General features: G+C 31.6%; 1 protein-coding gene across 1 annotated transcript in view; it reads right to left on the bottom strand.

Moving 5' to 3' along the window:
* Positions 1-9,045: 9,045 nt before the first annotated feature.
* Positions 9,046-16,578, bottom strand: part of LOC128164691 (uncharacterized) — a 40,895-nt gene continuing 33,362 nt past the window's right edge. The window contains exons 6-8 of the mRNA XM_052828675.1: positions 14,109-14,188; positions 12,812-13,182; positions 9,046-9,184 (exon numbers count right to left, since the gene is read on the bottom strand). Coding sequence (XP_052684635.1) covers positions 9,181-9,184; positions 12,812-13,182; positions 14,109-14,188 — 455 coding nt within the window. The 3' untranslated portion in view covers positions 9,046-9,180. The remainder of the gene's footprint in view (positions 9,185-12,811; positions 13,183-14,108; positions 14,189-16,578) is intronic.

Raw genomic sequence — 16,578 nt, 5'->3', positions numbered from 1 at the left:
CAGAAAGGTTTTTGTTAAGTCGTACTTAAAATCATTCGGATTTTGTTAAGTCGTACCAGGAATAATTCGATTTTTTTCATCTTTTTATTTTAGTTACTCTTTTTATTGGTTTAAGAGCTTTGCTTCTTACAGGAACTTCCAGCTTTACTTCCGACATTAACGGAAGACCCACTCGTTGCTTTGCAACGAGCTTTGCTCTAGTTATTATTATTATTCTTTTTCTTTATTTTTCTGACTTTTTTAAAGCTTAATATCTCAAAAAGTTTTCAACGGATTCACATGAAATTTTCAGGGATTATGGAGTATCACTGTCCCTTAAAGGTGTTAAATTTTTAACTACAACTTTCCCTTAAAGGTGTTAAATTTTTAACTACAACTTCACTTCCGTTTTTACGTTACGTCAATTTTTAAATTTTAAAAAAGTGATTTTGTCCAGGGCGTTTTTCAAAAATGCTTCAAGATAGAGACTTGGAATTTTCTGTGTTAAAGCATTGATCGTTTTTATTTGGACATAAGGCTGGAATTTAGTTTCCGTCACTTCCGGTCCAAACCGGAAGTGTTTTAAAATTTTCGAATTTTCGAATTTTTCGTTTTAATTTCAAATGTTCACGAGATTTGTAGAGTTGGTTACGCTAAATACGAAACTGAAATCCGTTTGAAAATCGGTTGATGCATTACTGAGATATCGGGGTTTAAAAATTGATTTTTCCGGAAATTTTAATTCCGCGTCCTTGGTTTAAAAAATAGCGTAATGTTCAATGTAAAATTAACTCGTACCAAAAATAATTGTTAAGTCGTACTTGAACACATTCGAATTTTTTTTGTTAAGTCGTTCTTAAAATCGCAAAGGTTTTTGTTAAGTCGTACTTAAAATCATTCGTATTTTGTTAAGTCGTACCAAGAATATTCGATTTTTTCATCTTTTTATTTTAGTTACTCTTGTTATTAGTTTAAGAGCTGTGCTTCTTACAGGAACTTCCAGCTTTACTTCCGACATTAACGGAAGACCCACTCGTTGCTTTGCAACGAGCTTTGCTCTAGTTATTTTTCTTTTTCTTTATTTTTCTGACTTTTTCAAAGCTTAATATCTCAAAAAGTTTTCAACAGATTTACATGAAACTTTCAGGGGATTATGCAGCATTAATGTGCCTCAAAGTTTCAAAATTTTCAACTACAACGTCACTTCCGTTTTTACGTTACGTCAATTTTTAAATTTTAAAAAAGTAATTTTGTCCAGGGCGTTTTTCAAAAACGGTTCAAGATAAAGATACTTGGAATTTTCTGTGTTGAAGCAATGATCGTTTTTATTTGGACATAAGACTGGAAATTAGTTTCCGTCACTTCCGGTCTAAACTGGAAGTGTTTTAAAATTTTCGAATTTTCGAATTTTTCGTTTTAATTTAAAATGTTTACGAGGTTTGTAGAGTTTGTTATGCTGAACACGAATCTGAAATCCGTTTGAAAATCGGACGATGCATTACAGAGATATCGGGGTTTAAAAATTGATTTTTCCGGAAATTTTGATTCCGCGTCCTTGGTTTAAAAAATAGCGTAATGTTCAAAGTAAAATTAACTCGTACCAAAAATAATCGCTAAGTCGTACTTGAACACATTCGGATTTTTTTGTTAAGTCGTTCTTGAAATCAGAAAGGTTTTTGTTAAGTCGTACGTAAAATCATTCGTATTTTGTTAAGTCGTACCAGGAATAATTCGATTTTTTTCATCTTTTTATTTTAGTTACTCTTGTTATTGGTTTAAGGGCTCTGCTTCATACAGGAACTTCCAGCTTTACTTCCGATATTAACGGAAGACCCACTCGTTGCTTTGCAACGAGCTTTGCTCTAGTTTTCTCTATTATTTTATCTCATTCAGACTCAACGCTTTGTCTCTGAACTACAGGAACTCGACGTAAGGGAAGTTCTTTTAGGTTTTTGATTCACCTGTGTCGATTGTGTGTTCAACAACATTTATATGACCTAAAATACCGTCTTGACCCACAAAAATATCTTGAAATTCAATCAGTACTTTTTCAAGTTTATTTGCTTGAGAAAAGCTTAAATTTTGTGATGACGTTTTATAAAGTTCTTGGAGATGTTTATGTAGAACTTAATGAGCTGATGTCTGATTCTGCTTGAAATGTGACTTTTCTTTAATACAATCTACAGAACTAAGACTAGCAACTAGCATATCTCTATCAAGTATCGCATCTTTTCTGTTAGTATTGATAACACTTATACATACTTTACCTTTTTTTTGATTTAAAAAATACTTTGCCATAAGCAGAGCTCAATTTCTTAATAGGATATGGTTCTAAAAGACCAGAACTCTCTCCAATCTCATTCTCAATCTTGCCCTCTAGCAACAATTCTGATTTTGCCGGAACACAAACATCATTTTTTATTTTCACTCTTGTACAATATGTAGCGCCCTCTCTGAACAATTTATCTCGTGCCCATCCATAATCAAACACTCGTCTTTGATACTTAATTCTGATTTCGAACTGATGAGGGATCTATACCCAATATCTCTTTAAACCAGATTCTAATTTAGCCACATAAAAATTTTGTGAAACACAATTTTCCCCAATCTCAAAGTGCAATTGTAATCGTCCAATCACTTTTAAGCAGCTTTCATCTGCTGTAGTGAGATCTACATTCCCCCCTTGATATTAAGGACATGTCTAAATTTAAATTTAGTCGCTTGATGGTTTTTTTCTCAGATTATACTAACAGCAGCACCAATGTATCTACTAACTTTTTCACAGGGTTTTTATCTAAAGAAAATCCCCACAAAAAGACACGATCGAATATAGTTCATTCTCAAATTAGGCCATTTTAATCCTATATTCTTAAAGTTTTGTTCAGTATGCTCTAATGCGGCTGGACATTCGGCCTATAGACCAGCCCCTAATAGTTTTCCTGTATGGGAATATCAGACCCCGAAGCATCAAGTCTTGGTTTGGATGTGCCAGGGTAGCTGCATTTAATTTATGTTCATGAATTGGGGACAAGCGCTGCAAGCTAGTTTGTTTGAATTGCTCATTTGATCTTGTTAAAAAGTGTGCGGCAGATTTTTTTTTTATTTGAGTCAAATCTCTGTCTTGAATTTTGCTGAAATGTTCGATTTTCTGCTCATGAAAGTTTTAGTTTTAAACCTTTCTTTTGCAGTCACACTGTCGGTGGGTTGGTCGGCAGATAAATGAAGTTTTATTGATACGGACATTGATTTCTCTTGTGACCCTTGCGATGACAGAAATAACATGTTATTTTTTGTAAAGAAGAAGGTACAGTTTCCTTTAATATTTGCCATAAAATTTAAAAGTTGTTTAAATCTCCTGAAAATACACATATAATATCTTGAACAGGTGTGTATATAAAATGCCAAGTTATACATTTTTATTTGTTTCAAAAAATAATTATGACTTAAACATTTGACACATTTCTAAGATTTAGTCAAAAATGGTGAAAAATGGCACATTTTCTCATGGTTTTCTGAAGAGGAAAATTTGTTCGCAGCCGTCGCCCACAACAAAATTAATATATTTTATGTGATTTAACATGATAAAGTTACAACGTGAGTTTCATCGTGGGCGATGGCTGCGGACATAGTTTTTTTGTTAAAAAAACGCAGAGGAACTGATGTCTTCTGCTCAGTTTTATGAAAATTACGGGAAAATGCACTGTTTGTGACGTGACAATAACCCTTGTGAAAGTCTAAGCAGGTAACTATTTACAGATTCTTAGTTAATTTTGGGTATTTTTGTGTAAATAAATGTTTTTTTCCATTTTTGTTTATATTTTTAAAAATCACTCTAAAACAGGGCAAAATAAACTGAAAGTGTACCTAGTTCTTTGCATTTTCAAAGAAATTTGAATTTTCTTTCCCGTAAAACCGTTTATCGGGATTGCTCTGTATAGAGTTGGTTTGTTCGGTATAACTGGATTTTCTGTTGGAATGTAATATTTCATATTCTTCACTTTGCATTGAAAAGCATCATGTACAGTTGAATCATCCTTTAACATTTAACAAAGCTTTGTTAAATGTTAAAGGATGATTCAACCGTACATGATGCTTTGTGTCATAACTTGAAAGACCACGCGTGTAATTTTCTACGAGCAATGAATCGCGAGATTCTGTGTCCATCTCAGCAAAAGCTAAGTAGCTGAGTTTTTTTTTATTGCGTACCCAAAGTCTGTAACATTTTCGTTTTTTAATTGGCACCGTGTCCAAAATTTATATTTCTAAGTCGTTTTGCGTTCTTTGGGGCTGAAACAAGATACAGAGCTCACAACTTTTTGTCATCTTAAGAAGCTTTAAGGCTCGTGCCCTGTTTTTGTTTACATATGTTCCTGTATAATACCTGTATAAATCTTTTTCAAGCTGATTTATCTCTCTTCTTATTCATTTTAAGCATAAATATACAGTTCCTAACGTTTAACACATTCATATTAGGTCTAAAATTGGAATTTTTACTTCAACATTCAAAATGTAAACAAATGCTTTGAATTGTAAGCTCTGTTACTGGCCTATAACTCAACGAGTAACACTCAAATTTTGGTTGCCTATTTAAAATACCATACTGAAGCACTGTAAATATTAAAATCGAAAAAATAATTTTGGTAAATGTTTTACACAGGCTTGGGGGTAATGCTAAATGTAATGGTAATGCATTGCAATGCATTACATGTTTTCAAAGCAATGCTAGTAATGTGCAATACCACACATTTAGCAATACAAGTAATAGTGATGTACGGCATTTCTTTCTAAAATCTAGTGTAATGCTGGCGTTACATGGCATTACTTTGCATTACTATTCTTATTTATGCATTTTCATTTTTAAAATTTTGCTGAATTGAATAACTGAAATAGTATTGGCCATACATTAAAATTTATTTGAAAGAAGAAAGAATTCTTGCGATAAAAATATTTAAGTTGCATCATCAAAAAATATATCACAACTCATTTTTTAATTGTCAATATTATAAGCGGTAATAACACGGTTTAATAACATTTTTTTAAGTGTTGTTTTCAAGAGTTTGGAATCATTTGAAAACTTTACTCTAATCAATTGTGCATTCAATAAATTCTTTACTAGGAAGAATCTGTCAACAACACAATACCCTCAGGATAATCTAAGTATCAAAACAATCTATTGTTTAAAGAAATGCTAAACACCAAATCTCCTTCTCTTGGCTGTGAGGACTGACATACACCAATGAATGCGCTGTCGATCCATGATATCTGGAAGTGAAAACCACTTCGTATATTGTATCTCGATTTAAAATAATTTTACTCTCTCTCTCTCTCTCTCTCTCTCTCTCTCTCTCTCTCTCTCTCTCTCTCTCTGTGGGTGTGTATTAGGTTGGACTGATATAATGATAGAAAATAAAAGATTCATTTATTTTTTTCTCTTATTGCCTAAACACTTAATATACGCTAAGATAACATTGCCAATATATTTAAAGATAATATTGTCAAACGGTATCTCTTGATCCCAGATTCCACTGCTCCTGTAATACGTTTATTTAATTTAATTTGTTGTGAAGGTTTTCAACCTCGACAGAACGCAGTTAAAAGTTAAACCTTTAAAAGGTTGATGCTCATAAAGTGCAACAACAAGTTTAATATTGTATAAATCATTTAATTTGAACCTTATAGTGAACATGGCGGTATGGGGGGGGGGGGGGTACACCTAAAACATCAATTTCATTGTTCATTTTCTTATTATAACTTTAAATTTTTTCACTTGGTCTCAAAAAAGTGGGGCTTGATAATTCACTTTTTGATATATAATTGTATGAACTACACATTGTAGTAAAATGTTTGTAATAAAGAATAAAGGAAACTATAATCCATAAAACACAAATATATTCATTCTTTGAAAGAATTTCCAAGGTATCGGTATTATTTTGCACAGATAGTGCTGCCTTACTTCGCATGCACATCAAACACATGTGTCGTTCATACAGAGTGCATAACGTCTGCATCTTTTGAAAAAAAGGCACTACCTCCAACACAGCAGATAAATGATAGTAAATCACTGGAAAACGGTCTACAGTTTTGAAAGATTTTTGAAGTATGTGTGCCTGGATTTCAGCTTGTATCATCGTTCATTCGATATTCCTTCAGTGCCGTGGTTGTCATATATATTTGTTCAAAACGCGTTTCTACAAGTCTTTTTGTCTAATGTGACGTGTTCGGGTGTATGAAATACCTGAACGCGGTGAAGCATGAAAAGAACCAAATAAAATGGAATAAAGGCCAAATATGTTTAAATATTATTTCTAGTAGAAAGATGCTGCCAAGTTGTTTTTTTATGTCTAACGATGGTTGAGTAATTAGGCAAGTTACTTTAGCAAGATTAAATTTACAGTCTATACAAGGAATAATGGTATTTATTTAATTTAAAACAAAATGACTGGTTCACATGAAAGTTGACTTTCATGATTAAGGTGGCTCACTACACCTTGAAAAAATTCTTTAATTAGCAGAAAATTACTTGATTATGATACAAATCATGATGGATAAGATAGATAAATGTCAAATACGCGAAAACATTGTAATTTTAGATTTTTCAAAAATACATATTTTAGTTTAGTTAATATGAACAAAAAGCTCAAGCTTTGATCCAAACTTATGATCTGAGATTCGCAAGTAAGGTATTTTTACCACTGAGCTATGACAATTATACAGCCAAATTGATGGATAACAACGGTTTAAGGACGCCGGATCCTGCGATCAAAAGTCTTAAAGTTTTATTCTAGTATTTTTTAAAAATGTACACACATAGCTTAACCAAAATTCGAAACAAAATGTTTGGCTTGATGGGTCTATATGCTTCATTTGGCGCTACGGTGTATTTGATATGACCGTTCTGCATTGAAAGTGCAGATTGCACATACATCGCTTTTACCTCTATATTTTATTATCGGAATGAACCATGGCACCAAATACAAATTTATACTATTTAGAATAACATTTAGATTATCATAAAGAAAAATAATACAATTTCTTCACCTAGTTAATATTTTGACCTTTTTGCACTGATAAAACGCTACTTTTATCCAGTACCAATTCAACATTTAATTAAATTATTTAAAAGTCTCAAACTTTTTCTCAAATTATGATAAACAGAAAATCTTAAAATTTTAGAAAATAAAACAAAAAGTATGGATCTATTATGTAAAATTCGAGATATGTCATAAAATGAGCTGATTTTAGGCAAAAGTTGGGATTCATTTTTCCTTGACTTTTATGAAATACAAGTTAAATTTGCCAATATGTGTCATAGAAATATTGAAAAATTTTAAAATTATGTTTTTCGTAACAAAATGAAGATATCCTAATGCACAAACTATCTGGATATTTTGTTTGCACTGAAAATAAGGAAGCTAAAGTGACGGTACTTTAAAACAACTGAGCTATGAAAAATGTTTATTTTCTTCTTAAATACCTTTCGCCACAAAATATAGTTTCATACTAAACTCTGTAAATATGTAATTTTTTCCATTACTATTTTATTGAAGATAGTTTAATTGGCATTATAAAATTTGAATTTATTGGCAGAATTAATATATGATGCATAATTTCTAGAGCAGAGGTGACCCAAAATGGCTACCAAAAACAGAGGAACGAACCTCTTTAACAAAATATTTAAATCGCCATCTTTTGACGTAGTGTCATAAAAAGTGCTTTGTAGCAAGTAAACTTAAAACGACAATTTAAAATGACTCTTCTAAATATTGTTTATGAATGAAACTCGAATAAACAATCTATGTGCAATTGTATGTATATTCATTTATTTGCAATGATTAACAGAAGTTTGTGACATTTACATCCTTGTTAATGTATGTAAAATTTAGTATCTATAAATCAAATATAAATACAGATTTTTTTAAACATTAGTATCTTGAAATTTAGAAATTTCAAGTAAAAAATGCAATCTACAATGTAGTTCATAATACAATTAAATCTTAAATGCAATCTTTTTATTTTTGATTAGAATACCAAATATTTGGAAACTTGTTTTGTATGCATATTCCTATTAAAGTAAATGATTCGAACTTCATTCATATACATTTTTATCATATGATGATTTTTCAGTACCTAGTATAGATTGTACTTTATGCATAAATTAGATTCACTCACACAATCAAAAAATTGTTCGGTTGTTCGACGTTAAGTTAAAATCACATTAGCACAATAATAATAACGACTGAAAATAAAAGCACTATTATAAAAACAAAATGTTTATAAACAAGACTCAAATCAATGGTTAAAAAAATCCAGATTGTGTATGTCCGGTATGTGGGATTGTAAGTTCTCGCATCCCTTAATGAACGGAAAACAGATAACATCAGCATTGGGTATTGGTACGTTTACTTTTCCCTGTACCATAGCTAATACGTCCAAACGTTTTTCTTCTGGATCAAGAGAATGCTGAAATACCAGTGATCCCAAGTCACCTTTTTCTGCAAAAGGTATGGAATCTCTTCCGGTGATAAAAATGACAGGACTTTGTTCAGAAAACCGTCCGATTTTTTGCGTTCTAACGTCTTTCACTATTCCGGTTGTAAGCCCAGTTCTTGCACCTCTCTTGTGAACAATGTCACCTTTTACTAGAGTTCGATCAGATATTCGTGCTGGCGAGGGACATTTGGAAGTATCAATAAGAAGCTTTTCGCACTTTTCGTCAACTATGGAGCGTGTTGTGTCATCAATACGAACTACTGATATGTCATCATGCAATCTTTCCATGTTATTGTTCGGTTGTTTTACTTCTTCTCCAAGTCTCACCACTGAATTTTCTATCAAAGTATAAAAATGATCCTCTTTTTCTAATGCGTGTCGACAGGTTACAGCTACCATCAAACTGTTGTTGTTTGCCTGCATTAAACTTCCCGTTGTAGCAAAACATTCGTCGGTATTAAAAGCTTCTTTTCCAAGATTCACGTACACGAACTTTGCTCCGTGTAAAGGTACTCCTGTTTTGCTCAATTCAGATATCGGTAGTTTGTCTTCAACAGTGACCACCAAACTTATGTTTTGGAAACCAGACCCAGACAACAAAGTCTCTAGACTCATTTTCGTAGCTTGATCAGATGCTATAATGTATAGCCTATTTCCATCTTCAACACTGTAGATAATTTTTTCAGGAAATCTGTAATTCGAAGAGAAAGGTCATCTAAAAAAAATATAGATTAATGTAGAATTTGGCCAATAATGGTGTAATACATGATTGATATTAGGTTTCGTGTTTTCTTTTTAAACTTCTCTTCTTCTTTTTTTATTGTTTTTTTTTTTAAAAAGACCGACTCATGCACACACACACGAGCATGCACAAATGCAAAATTGTTGTAAAAGTGAAATATAAATAATCCTGTATGTTTCTATTTATATTTCTTGGGGTTCTTTTCAAATAACACGGATTCGTTTTAATATGTTTGCTATCTGAGCTTAAGGAAAATTTGCAGCAGAGTATGAATGAAGATACATATTGATTATGATGAATGCACTTTTTAAAAAACTACTTGGGCAGTTTGTTAAGAAAGTCCATTACCCCCCCCCCTCCCCCTTTGCATTACTATTTTTTTCTAAGCGATTTCTATTGAAGAGAATACTTGTTTATTTCTCTAAATTTCATTTATTCCATATTGCCAACTCATTATCTTACATGTAAATGTAAAATTATTATACTGAATGGTGATTGTTAAATTCCATGATATTATTTTGTAAATATATTTATATAAGTAATTTACTAGTCCCGCAAAGGTTAACCTAGAAACGTACTGATGTACATATAATGTAATTTAATTAGTTTAACTTACTTTTTACAATCAATTTATTAATATTTTACAAGAAAGATGTAATTATGAACAATAAAATACTTTGTATGATAATTCATGTAGAGAGGACACTAATGAATTATTTTTTCAGATTCAGAAATCTTCAAAATAAAGTTGCAGCTGCGCAGTTCTACAGCTTCTCTAAGAAATTAAAAAGGCATTGTTTTTGTTTGCTTTCTTTGAATACAAAACAAAATGTAGAACCTCATATGTATTGCCTTTTCATCTTTTAAAAACAGTTTTGTCAAGTTTTTGGTAGAAACAAGCCAGTTCAAGAAATGTTCACATTTTATTCAAATGTTTTTGTTTAAATTAACAAGTTGGTAAAATATCCACCTTAAAATTTTTCGTTTTATATTGTTAAAAATGTCTGGATAAAATTCGATGAAAGAACTTTTTTTAAAGAACAAACTTGATAAGTTTTTTTTTAAAAAGGGGCCATTTGAAATTAATTTCTTCAGTATTGCTGATTAATCTTCATAAAACGCAAAGATAATTAAAAAAATTATCTTTATAAAGCTATAAGTTTTAAATAAAAAAAATCGACTGCTGACAGGCCCTATCGGGTCGGTCCAAGATTTTAGACACCTCGGCTCACGTCAAAGACACTTCCGCACACGCCAAATCATTTAGTTTAAATATTTCTATTTACATGTAGAGTTTATTAAAATATAACATATCAATAAATTACAAAAAGAAGTGAATTAACAAAAAAAAAGACAACAGAAAAAAAAAGTTTAACCAGGATGATTGACAGACAGCATTAGTTAATTAATAAATTGATAATGAATAAAAGTAACTAAAATTCACTAAATTACTGTTAATGTACATGAGTTCGTTAGCTAAAACAAACAGCCAAATCGTGTCCTATGGGATTTTGAGTCTGACACCATCATAATCATTTTATAATATTATAATATTTAACCTTGATAAAGATAAAGATATTATGTTCATATTTTGTGACATATCAAAAGCATTTGATAAGGTCTGGCATAAAGGTCTCATCTATAAATTACAAAAATATGGAATCAGAGGAAAAATCCTTGGATGGATAGAAAACTATATTACTGATAGAGCACAAAAGGTTGTCATCGAGGGCTATTCCTCAGGAATTGAAACCACTAATTCAGGAATACCTCAGGGGTCAGTGTTAGGACCTTTCCTCTTTCATATTTACATTAATAATATTGTTGAAAATATATGCAACCAAATAAGACTCTATGCAGATGACACATCACTTTTTGTAGTTGTTGATGATTATGATAATAATTCAGCTAAATCATTAACAGCTGATCTTGAAAAAATCAAACAGTGGTTTAATCAATGGCTTGTGGATTTAATCCAAACAAAACAATTAATGTTAACTTTTCTAGAAAGAAAAAAACCCATCCCCAGGTCTCTTTTGGTAACGCTTTAAACCGATTTCTTTAGGTTTTAATTTATTGATCTAATATAGCAAATATGTACCATAGGCGTCGGAACCGGGGGCGGTTAACCACCCCACCTTTTTTTTGCAAAGTTAGACATTACCATTAGGCACATAGCACCATAGAGGGTTCAGCCCCCCCCCCCCACTTGTTCCCGCAAGAAAGATAATTGTTCCTAAATTTACCTTGAAAAGATGGAAGTCATAGGTATAATAGGTCCCCCGGGATTAGGAATTTCAAGGTTTGGGAAAAAAATTGTTGGTAGGTAAGATTTTTTTTGAACTACATGTGTACTCCCCCCACCCCCCACCCCCGGATTAGGATTTTCATGATTTTGGGAATTCCTTTTTTTTCTTCTTTATTTTGGCTTGTCAAGATTTCCGAGGATAAGTCTAGCCCCCCCCCCCCCCTACTTTCAATTTGCTTCCGACGCCACTGTGTGCTTTCTGTAAAAAATACCTTTCAACAGTTAAAATCAGGTAAAACATCGATTTAATTAAGTTAAATTCAAGTTATCTGTGTCTCTTGAAATTTTTTTTAAAATGAAAGTCTTTTATGTTTACACCTCATGTCATTCACTTTTTCTGTTTTTTCATATATTTTTTTTTATTAAAAGAAATTTACTGTTTCAGTATTGCACAGACTAATTCATAAGGCATACCAAATATATAAAGTCTGAAAATCAGTCCTATTTCATTGAATACTTCTAGCCCCTCCGGATTTGGGGATGAACCAAAGCTTTTAAAGGGACTTGGACACGATTTACGATCAAAAATTTCATTTTTATTTTTTATGTATAAAATGGTTTACTAGTGCAGTTTCATTGATGGACCAAAATATTGCATGTTTAAGTTAAGTTACAAGCGAGATACAGAGGTAAGAACTGGTTGTTAGGTAAACAAAGCTCGAGTCTCATAGTTGTTAACAAAAAATGTAATGTAGAGAATTACCATTTCTTTGACAAAATGACATGTAAAAACAATTTAAACTGACTCAGTAACTTCATAAATACTATTATCAACAAAAGAAATATACATTTGATTGAAACTTGCACCGATACAACACATATGTAAAACTCACAACATTCGGGTTTTGTTTACAAAACAATGAATTATGAACTTTGTGTCTTGCTATTACTATATATTTGACTTTCAAATTTTGACAAAGCATTATAAACTTCTATATTTATCAGTATAAACATTAAAATTAGAGAAATAAAATTTGAAAATTTTAAGACAAATCGTGTCCAAGTCCCTTTTAACGTATATTTCAAAGTTTCTGAGATTTCTTATCAGCAATTTTTTCTAAAGAAATCATAGATGAAAGACCTTAAACATATAAGAAAATTTAGTTGATGTTTGCTATCCACAAATGAAAAATTTTGTGACTTTCCATGAGAATGTCAACTAACATTTCCAAGCATTTATGAGACGGGTTTTTTAAAATTGTTTTTTAATATTTCGATAATACATATATAGTGTTAAAATCCGATGATACATTGTGCAAAATTGCGTTGAATAATGCATCAAAGTCACAAACCTCTGAAGTATATTGTCGATCTCATTTTTTTCTGGTTCCACAATTTCTGCTAAAGGTTCTGGATAACATTTTGCTTGTTTTAGTCGTTTAAGAATGGCATTTACTTCCAGCAGACTTGAATCGACGCAATGAGTATGAGAGTGGTCAAGTAATGTTTTTTTGGTTCCTACTAGATAAGATGATAGCATTTGTTCTAGAATACATGTAATGTTTTGCACAATTATTGAGCGTGTTTTCATAACAACCTCGACTTTAGTTATTCCAATTTTCCTTATTCCCTCAATAATAATTTTCCTGTCGCATGAATGTTTCATCTCCATCACAACTAGGACATGTCCATGACCATCCTTTAACGGTAATATGCGATCCAACTGAAACATAATTCAGTTTATTGAACATTTTAATATATATGCAAAAAAGATATATCAGTCATCGTAAGAAACTAAATGATGATGTTTTCATTAAAACTGCTTAGTATATCACAGGTAGATAAACACAGTTGTGTTGTATTTCTATTTACTTCTAGGTGTGTAAATTTATCTTGTAATTCAATCCGCATGTCAATGTATTTTTATGTTCATTTCATTAGTAATAGCTAGGAAACGAGTGGTAAATAAAAACATTGTTTGAAAACTGAATCTTTAGCACTTGATTCCCCATTGTGGCCTTATCCTATCCCAGGGGACCACAAACTTAAATCTACACTACCCGAGGATGCATCCACACAAGTTCAAGCTTTTCTGACCAAATTGTTTTTAGAAGAAAATTTTGAAAATTTGAATCCCCTTCACCCAGTTTTGTTGATATCGACCGAGATTATTGAATGATCACTTCTATGACAACTCGCTGGTAAAACTTGAATAGCCTTATATGGTTAGAAACCCCATACTACTACTGTTTTGTGTCATTTAGTGGTAAAATCAAAAGCATCATGATAAACATTGTTTATATTTTTCAATTCTGGAGAATTTCGACAATCACAAACTGACTACAAACTTCGCTATAGCTGAAGTGAATCAGAAACATTGACTCTTATTATTTCTGTAATACGACTGATAGCAAATAATATTAATGACTTGGTAAACTCAATCACTAAAATAATACATTGAAGCAAAGATGCAACGAAAGTGATAAATATAAACAATAAAATATTTTTTGGTGATTTACTCAAAATATAAAGGAAACAATCTTTCGTAAAAAGTTGTGTATCTTTACTTTTTATTCGCTATTTATAAACCAGTTATCATTCCATATTAAATTTATCAATTTAAGATCATATATGAATTTTATTTTTTACCTTTTCAATATCTTCGCCCATTTTAATTAGGTCACCGTTGAAAAAGTAAACAATCAGGAATGCAGTATAATTTTCTGCTTCTAAAAATATATAAAGGCATTAAAGTCGTATTAGTAACTGTAACTCAACTATATCCTTCTATTTTAAATGCATAGTGTATCAAACAATAGACTTCTCAAAGATGCAAATGTAAATTGAAATGCTGTAGAGCAATCAAATTTCTATGTTACCTTCCGCTAACATTTATATTGAATGTAGCATACAAGATGTTATCGAATTCTGAAATATACAGTGACAACTTATTCATAATAAATCAAAACTAGATGCTGTCATTAGACAGTAATACCCGCACCATGTGTTTGCCCCTAAATAACACTGTTTTATACCAGTTTAATTAAAAATGAAGGCTACATGCAAACTCCGGTAATACATTTAAAAATTATAATTTTCATAACTGAAGGATGAGATCCCTGCCCATATGATAATACACATCGTGACATGAGCAGCACTTTATGTGCAATTTGGGGTAGAACTGTTTGCAGTGAATTTTCAGTTAATCAATAATCTTAACATTTTATGTCATAGGAAGTATAATGGTCTATATAATTATTACAAACAAAATTAAAAATTAAATTATGCCCCCTCCCCGTGGCGGTTGCCGGTTTTAGATTTGCTTCTGTGTGCCTACATGAACATCATCGTGTGCACAGATTTAGAGAAGGGGTGGGAGTGAGGGGTCCAGACCCCCCCTCCCCATGAAAATTCGTAAATTACCAAAAATACACCTTGGACCCCAATGCTCTTACAGACATGTAAACGCTCTAACCCATTGCGCTTCAATGTTAATAAGTAACATTATTTGGGGGGTAAATATTTAATCAATAGTCAACATACTTTATTGTTTATCTCAATAGGAAGTATACATGTACATCACAATATGCAGGTGTCCTGCACCACCTTAAAGCTGTTATTTACCTAATAAAATAGTGCAAGTGGATTTGAAGAATTGGTCATAAAAATACATGCATGTTACAAATGACTGATCTTTGTCTGAAGTTACGTACACAACACAGGTTTGCATGTCTCATTAGCGGGTACTAGTTTTACCCAGCTCTTCGATTAGATGGGTTCACGTGTATACATACATGGGTGTTGCTAAAACGCGGAACGGAAAACGGAACGGAAGGAAAACGGAAAATCTTATCTAATGTTATTTACCTCATAGATTTGTTAAGTATGCTAAAACGATATACTTTATGTACCTTTTTAATTTTTTTTGAAAGATTAGCAATATTAGATTATTTATTCAAGAATATTTATTTCCTCAAAATTAACAGTACATGCATTGACCACTATATTATGTCCCAAAATGTCCTCGATTCACTTTTTGCTGTATATTTATATATACCTCGGTTCAAGCGATTCTCTTTTAGAAGCATTAAACATTCTCATTATTCTTTCTTTAAAACGTCCTCTCTAGCTTATCAGCTGGTATAAATACACGGCTAAAAATAAAGAAGTCTACGGGGTTTTGCATTTTAACAGACCCGGATGATGGTGTTGAAAAATTGTGCAAGGTCTTCTGAGTGACTTCCAAATGGAGAAAAGATGTCAACATTTTCCATTATAAATCGTCCAAATGTGCTGCATGAATATTTTGGGATCGACAGACTATAGTCCCAATATATAATCGGAAAATCAAACCAGGCAACGTCTAGAGCTCTCTATTCGGATCATATGTATATAGCTGCTGGAATAAACAACTGCATGCTTTGTAATGCAAACGTAAACAAAATTGCATTGCTAAAAATACTAGTTTCACAAATTACTAGTTTCACAAATTACCGGGTATTTTAATGTTTACTGTATTTTAATTTTTTAATGTCGTCAGTCCTACAGTTTTTTTCTTCCATCTCAATGATACTGTATCGTCTGTATGATAAAAGATCGTCTAGAACACCGAAAATTCAATTTTGATGTAAGTATATACATGTACATCATATTTGAAAATAATATAAAAATACTCAAAACACGCATAAAACGCTTTCACTAACTGCGTACGTTACGCTAATATGCCAGCAATACCATATAAGAGAAATAAGTAAAAAGTTATAGCTAATTTGCTCGTTTAATTATGTTAATGTTTCACAATTCGTATAAATTTGATTTTTCCGTTTCGTACTCAACTAAAGCCGAATGAATACAATGCTATAATTGATAGACATTCATATGAATATTAATAAGATAGCAACATGTTGATAATCATTCATTAGATATAAATAAAAGATACAAAGTAAATCGTTTCTGGCCAGTCTATACCCTTTTTAAGGGATAAACGTGATGATATTTTCCATTCCGTTCCGTTTTCCGTTCCGCGTTTTAGCAACACCCATACATACATGTCTGTGTTTTCCGTATGCAGAAAAGGATTACGGTAGTTATTTAAGATCAGCTAAAGGAATTCATTATT

The sequence above is a fragment of the Crassostrea angulata genome, chromosome 10 (assembly GCF_025612915.1).
Source record: "Crassostrea angulata isolate pt1a10 chromosome 10, ASM2561291v2, whole genome shotgun sequence".
In the NCBI taxonomy this organism is placed as follows: domain Eukaryota; kingdom Metazoa; phylum Mollusca; class Bivalvia; order Ostreida; family Ostreidae; genus Magallana; species Magallana angulata.
The sequence above is the reverse complement of the archived record's forward strand: the minus strand, read 5'-3'. Positions and strand labels throughout refer to the sequence as shown.